At 44.8% G+C, this 7,002-nt stretch overlaps 1 protein-coding gene across 4 annotated transcripts in view; it reads right to left on the bottom strand.

The window, feature by feature from the left end:
• Window positions 1-7,002, bottom strand: part of LOC100358813 (14-3-3 protein epsilon) — a 112,658-nt gene that overhangs the window by 75,187 nt on the left and 30,469 nt on the right. For 2 of the 4 annotated variants that reach the window (XM_002718889.5, XM_008270936.4), the window contains exon 3: window positions 25-2,630. The exons of the other annotated variants lie outside the window; for them this stretch is intronic. In XM_002718889.5, coding sequence (XP_002718935.1) covers window positions 2,493-2,630 — 138 coding nt within the window. In that variant the 3' untranslated portion in view covers window positions 25-2,492. Of the gene's footprint in view, window positions 1-24; window positions 2,631-7,002 lie in introns of those variants that run through there. 4 annotated transcript variants of the gene reach the window in all.

Consider the following 7,002-nt stretch of genomic DNA (forward strand, 5'->3'; position numbering starts at 1 on the left):
TCCAAAAGATCACCAAGCCAAGCATTTGGCCATATTTTTATTTACTACATATACTATAAACATATACAATACATGCTACAAAAAAAAACTTTTTAAAATTTAACTGTCAAGAAAGTGTATAGTGTTATAATACAATGGCACATGTTCATATTTTATTTCAAATTGGTTTGCTTGTCACCCATTTCAAACCATTAATAGTGAAATATTACTTGTGGATAATTAAAAATTATCTATTTGCATTATTAACAATAAACAATCCCAACAAATTAATAAGAATTAACCATGTCAAATATTAGTATCCAAAAAAATGGGCTTTGCAGAAGTGATTATATAAAATATAGCAGCCAATTTCAGTTTACTTTGCTCTGTGGCAATGTACATATGCACTTGAACAGGAGTCTAGCATCTGCTTTTGGGGGAAGATACTAATAAGAAGTCCTTTGATTTCTCGAGGTCCAATAACCGCCACACACAGCCAAATCCAACCCAAGAGTTCATGTAATGGCTCCGTACAACTGATCATTGAGAAAGTCTCATGATTTGGGTAGAGTTGCGTGTCCCACTAATATCACATACGATGAAAAGGATATTACAGGCCAATACCAAAGACAAAAGAAAATACAAACATTCAAATCAGTTGTGACAAAGTTTTTCTACAAATATTTTAGATGCCATACTTTCATGAAAACAAGACTTAATGTGTATTTAGATTTTACAGTATTTATGCTCTAAATGAAAATTTAACAAAGTAGTCAGATGGAATTATGTCTAGTATTGCAAATCTGTTCCCTCGACATTACTGAGCACCCACCGTGTGCATAGCACTGTGCTAACGCTTTAACAGCTGAATATGAATGTCTTTATCAAGCATTACCTTAGTGTGAGGTAAAAATAAATTAGCGTCATCTATCTCATTAGTCTCCTTGTGGTACTGCGTGTGATCCTGTGCCCGCTGGCTTCCCTGTGCCATGTAATGAGCTTCCGCATCCCCTTCATCCACTCACACCAACACCTGACACTGGCTGTGTTCCAGACAATGTGCTGGCCACTGGGTCACCATCATTTTGTGTTTGTTCAAAAAATGCAAATTCATCATACTAACCTACACAGGACAATTAGAAAGGTACATGATTTTTCTAAAATGAGGTCCAAAGCAAAGTATAAGGTGTTTCTACTGGTCACACCACACCACAGACCAGGAAGTGCCTTTATAGACTGGGAACTAACTTTTAATGTTTCACGTGGCAGTCTAAGTAGCCTGAATCATTTTTGGTCTCATAGTCTGTTCTTTGGAGCATCTGACCCCATTAAACCATTCCATATTTAAAAGTCTATAAACCAAACCTGAACAAAAACAAAAAGAGTCGAAAATGAAGGCAGTTTATAATGTGACGTATTTCAAGAAGTATTCTGGCCATGTGAAATGAATAATACATAAGTAATTCATGATTGGTTCAAACATTTTTCAAAGCGCTAACCCTACCCCCAAATTCATGTAGCTCTAACTTCATGTTTACATAAGCTGCACACAATGCAGAGGGCAGAATTTGGCCCCCAAACCTTCCATGGAATATTCTAAGTAATTGGTCCTTCTACTCCAAGCAGAACTTGAGAGTTCCAATCTGAATAGAATACTGCCACTCAGGATAAACGGCCCTGCTTTCCACCAGCCGGGAGCCTATGTAGCTGCTGCAGCAGAGTGAGCACACCAGGAGCCCTTGAGGGAAGGCAGAGGGCCAGGAGACTGGCTGTGCGCTCAGTGAGTCCAACGCTGGCTTACAGCTACGCGCCGCCTCGAGTGCTCTGCGCACCCTGCTTCTCCTTGGGAAGGAAAAAGCACACTCATCTTGAGAATTAACCTATCTGTAGTCAGAAAAAGAATGACAGGAGCTGAAGGAATCCCAAGAAAAAGTATGAAGCATTGACTAGGAAGGAAGACAAATGCCTCCAGTAGTGTTCTCAGAGTTCTCAGATCTGAAATGTCAGAATGAGTCACACAATGGTCACGGTCCATGAATGAAAACGCAATCCCACTGGGCACTATTCACACGGTGCATGATTACTTCATGGGGGTGGAAGGCAACAGGCTCCTGCCGTTTGACAGTATGGTTTCAGAATGAGCAGAGACTGCTGAATAAACCAGGGTAAGCAGTGTGAACACTCCTCGCTGTCCATCATTTTCCACAGGTTGATCTGCGCTGCCTGAGAGAAAGGAGGCAATACCCCTATCCCTTCCAACACACACAGGCATGGATGGCTGCTACCACCTACAATTGCCAATTCAGAAGTTAACACATAAGCCCTCCAGTTTCGTACCCTGAATATGGTAAATAAGGCTAGGAATGGAGTAGTTCAGTCTAAGAAAGATCACAGGTAATAACAGAATGCTTATATAAACTAGACTGCTTTTGACACCTGTAACAAAATTGTATAGATGGCAGTTGGAAAAAAAAAGATTGTTCCCATCTGTCAGCAAAACTGTTGCGCTATACTCAGCTGAAGTCCTCATCAGGATTCTGTTGATCCAGCAGACGGACATGTGTGAATGGGAAGTGACCTCGTTTGCCATTACACTCCCCTTCCCACTGACCACTCACATTAATCTTCGTAACCTTTACCAGCTCACCGACCTGCAGGAGGAGAATAAGGAGAGCACTTTATTTCCGGTAAAGAAGGCAAGCTAAACAACTCCATTCTCTGGCTAGGCACACCCTGCCCACACGATTGCTCTAGGGCTGCTGTTGCAGAAACAGCTACTCCCTACCTCCCAGCCCCAGCCCCCAGGCTGATTACTTGTGGTTAATGTAGGCAGAAGGAAGAGGTGTTTTAAGCAGTGAAGGAAAACACAGAGAATTACAGAAAGTAGACAGGATCCCAGGAAATTACACTCTGCAGCAATCTCAAGTGCCTCTGGATGAGCAACACCAGCGTAATGAGCTAACATGCCTTTTCTCTGTAGCCACTACCCTCAGCTTCTTAGGGCAGCCTTGTCCCCTCCCTGGCACGGAGTGGCAGCACCATCTGCCAGCCCACTCTCTCACACCCAGCCTGGCCTGCTAGGGCTCCTTCAGTAGAAGGAGATCATGGCCAACACGCTTGACTTGGCCCCAGAAATGAAGTGTTCCTACTATCCTCCAACCAAGACAAGCCCCTTCCCAATGCCATCAGAGCCCTACAGATCTCACTCCTCCTTATAAAAAAGCTACTTGATAGGCCACTGCCTCCTAACTCCTGCCCCATTCCACCATCCACTGGCAGGACTTGCTGCTCCCCCAAGGTCAACTGACATCTGCTCAGTATCCAATGAGAGGACAAAAAAACAAACACCAAAAAACAAATGAACAAAAACCCCAACTATTGTATTTTTGCCTCAGTTTATAAAAGGTCTCTTGTTGCCACATCAAATACAAAATATAAATACAGCTTCCTGCTAGGAAACTGAAAACATGGTTAGTCCCTTAGGGAAAACAATGAACCCTGATAAGGCCCAGACATCACTGGCCTGAGAACCCCATGACCACTCCCTGATTATCAACCTGTTGAGCTGTGGGCATTCTAAGCATTAACTGTTCACTTTATTAAATCAATAACTACTTGTCAAACTTTTTATAACAGAGTACAATAAAGACACTGGATATAAATTATTTTCTAATCCTCATAATAACCTTGCAGGGAGAGAATCGTTTTAATTTTACAGATGAGAAACACAGGTTCAGAGCACTAACATGATATACCTGAGGTTACAGTCAGCGAGGGCTGGGATTTGAGCCCAAAATGATGGCTTCAAAGCCTACTCCTGTTCTTTTTACCATACCAGCAACTTTCCAATTATGATCAGAGGGTCCTAGTGGGTCTCTAAGCATGTCTCCAAGCCAACTACTAGCCAAAGCCAACTCAAGTCCGGGCCCAGGACCTCCTCTAGAACAAGTGTTTTGTTTTGTTTTTTAAAAATTTATTTTATTTATTTCAAAGGCAGAATTATGGGGCCAGTGTTGTGGCACAACGGGTAAAGCCATCACCTGTGAGGGCAGCATCCCATATGAGTGCTGGTTTGGGTTCTGACTGCTCTACTTTCAATCCAGCTCTCTGCTTTTCAAATAAATCATTGTGAAAATTAATTTTAAAAAGGGCAGGGTTATAGATAGAGGGAGGGAGGGAAGGAGGAAGGAAGGGAGCGAGCGAGCAAGCGATATCTTCCATCTGCTGATTCTTTCCCTAAATGGCTACAATGGCTGGGGCTGGTTCAAGATGAAGCCAGGAGCCAGGAGCTTCCTCCGGGTCTCCCACATCGGTGCAAGGACCCAAGCACTTGGGTCGTCTTCCACTGTTTTCCCAGGCACACTATCAGGGAGCTGGATCAGAAGTGGAGCAGCTGGCACTTGAATGGGCACCCATATGGATGCCAGGCAATCAGGGCAGAGGCTCAACCTTCTATGCCACAGCACCAGCCCTGCAAACTTGTTTTTTGATTTAAGCAAACCGGTTGGAAAAACACATTTGAGAGTCACATAAAATTAGACAGGGACTGAATATTAGCTGATATTAAGAAATAAATGTTGGGGACTAGCTCTGTGGCACAGCAGGCTGAGCCACAGTCTGCAGTGCAGGCATCCCATTTGGGTGCCGGTTTGAGCTGGTTGCTCCACTTGCAGCACCCATGTGAGATGCCAGAGTTGCAGGCAGCAGCTTAACCTGTTAAGCCACAATGCTGGCCCCAAGAACCAGTTTGATCTCACTCACAGAGGAAACAGCCTGCCTACTGGCCTGTCTGCAGTTTCCTAAAGAACCATCTGAAAACCAGAGGCCTCAAGTGCTCACAGGATCACAGGATGCTGAGAAAAGGGGTCCACCACATAGAAATAGGGAAAACGGGGAAACAAGAAATAAAATAAGAGGATGAGATACAGCAGCAGCTTGCAGAGAGGAGAGGGGAGGCTATGCGCATGCTCACTCTGGCAAGCAGGCCTTCAGCAGCAGGGTTCCATTCATTCCCAGCAAGTTTCCAAATCAAAGCTCCTGACATCCAAGCAGGGAAGTATGACAAAGATAAGACATCAAAGTAAAGTTTTGCTTATTAACAAAGATAATCTAAAAGATTTACTCCTTTACCTCCAACCCTTGTTTGCAGACTTTATCTCACTAATTCCCTTTTAAAAAATCTTAGTGTTGCAAAAAGCTAGGCTTAATAACAGTCCCTGTGATGACCTCTGACACTCCCTCCTTCTCTCTCACACACACACACCCATTGTGCATGATATCTGGTAACTGCATTCAAGACAACTGAAGTCTCCAACCTTCATTAGAGAAAAGGGGCTGGCGCTGCGGTGCAACAGGTTAAGTGGGGCCCACCGTGCCAGCATCCCATATGGGCACTGGTTTGAGTCCCAGGCACTCCACTTCCAATCCAGTTTCCTGCTAATGTGCCTGGGAAGCAGCAGCAGATGGCCCAAGTCCCTGGGCCTCTGCACCCATGTGGGAGACAATGAAGAAGCTCCTGGCTCCAGCCTGGCACAGCCCTTGGCCATTACAGCCATTTGGGCAGTGAACCACTGGATGGTAGATCTCTCTCTATGTAACTCTATCTTTCAAAAAACTAAATCAATCTTTAAAAAAAAGAGAGAAAGAAAAAAATATTTGAGAGCAAGTGTTTGCTCCTATCAAAATCTAAACTGTCACTTAGGCTCCTTCCAGATTTCTCTGAAGAAGTTCACCTGACAACCTCAGTCCTTAACATGCTTTCTGTCTGCCATATTTGAATTCCATTATTTCATCCATATGAAAATACACACAAGGGACATGAGGAAACATTCTGGAGTGCTAGAAATGTCCTATTCTCTCATCTGGATGGTTTTCACTGTCACAGGTATACATCCATATAAACTCACTGAACTGTATTTTTAATAATAGGACAGAAGGGGGCCAGCACTGTGGCGTAGCAGGTAAAGCTGCTGCCTGCAGTGCCGGCATCCCATATGGGCACTGGTTTGAGTCCTGGCTGCTCCACTACCAATCCAGCTCTCTGCCATGGCCTGGGAAAGCAGTAGAAGATGACCCAAGTCCTTGGGCCTCTGCATCCACGTGGGAGACCAGGAAGAAGCTCCTGGCTCCTGGCTTTGGATCAGCACAGCTCCGGCCATCGCGGCCAACTGAGGAATGAACCAGCGGAATATCTCTCTCTCTGCCTTTCCTTTACTTGTATACTTTGCCAAAGGATTCTATTCCTCAATTAAAAGGTAAAAAGGCGGCTGGATGTCTGGCCTAACAGTTAAGACACCCGTATCCCATATGATAGTACCCGGCTTTGATTCCTAGCTTTGGCTCTTGACTCCAGCTTCCTATTAACACAGACCCTGGGAAGCAGCATGGATAGCTCAAGTGATTCGTGCCTGCCATTTAACATGGGAGATCTGAATTAAGTCCCTGGCTTCTGGCTTCAGTCCTAATCCAGTCCCAACTGTTGCAGTCATTTGGGGAATGAACCTGTAGATGGGAGCTTATTCTAAGTTGCTATTTTTTATTTTTATTTATTTATTTATTTATTTATTTATTATTTTTTGACAGGCAGAGTGGACAGTGAGAGAGAGAGACAGAGAGAAAGGTCTTCCTTTGCCGTTGGTTCACCCTCCAATGGCCGCCGCGGCCGGCACCGTGCTGATCCGATGGCAGGAGCCAAGAGCCAGGAGCCAGGTACTTATCCTGGTCTCCCATGGGGTGCAGGGCACAAGCACCTGGGCCATCCTCCACTGCACTCCCTGGCCACAGCAGAGAGCTGGCCTGGAAGAGGGGCAACCGGGACAGAATCCGGCGCCCCAACCGGGACTAGAACCCGGTGTGCCGGCGCCGCTAGGCGGAGGATTAGCCTAGTGAGCCGCGGCGCCGGCCCTATTTTTTTAAAGATTTATTTATTTATTTGAAAGTCAGAGTTACACATAGAAAGAAGGAGAGGCAGAGAGAGGCAGAGAGAGAGAGAGAGAGAGAGAGAGAGAGAGAGAGAGAGAGAAA

This window comes from Oryctolagus cuniculus, chromosome 17 (genome assembly GCF_964237555.1).
Source record: "Oryctolagus cuniculus chromosome 17, mOryCun1.1, whole genome shotgun sequence".
In the NCBI taxonomy this organism is placed as follows: domain Eukaryota; kingdom Metazoa; phylum Chordata; class Mammalia; order Lagomorpha; family Leporidae; genus Oryctolagus; species Oryctolagus cuniculus.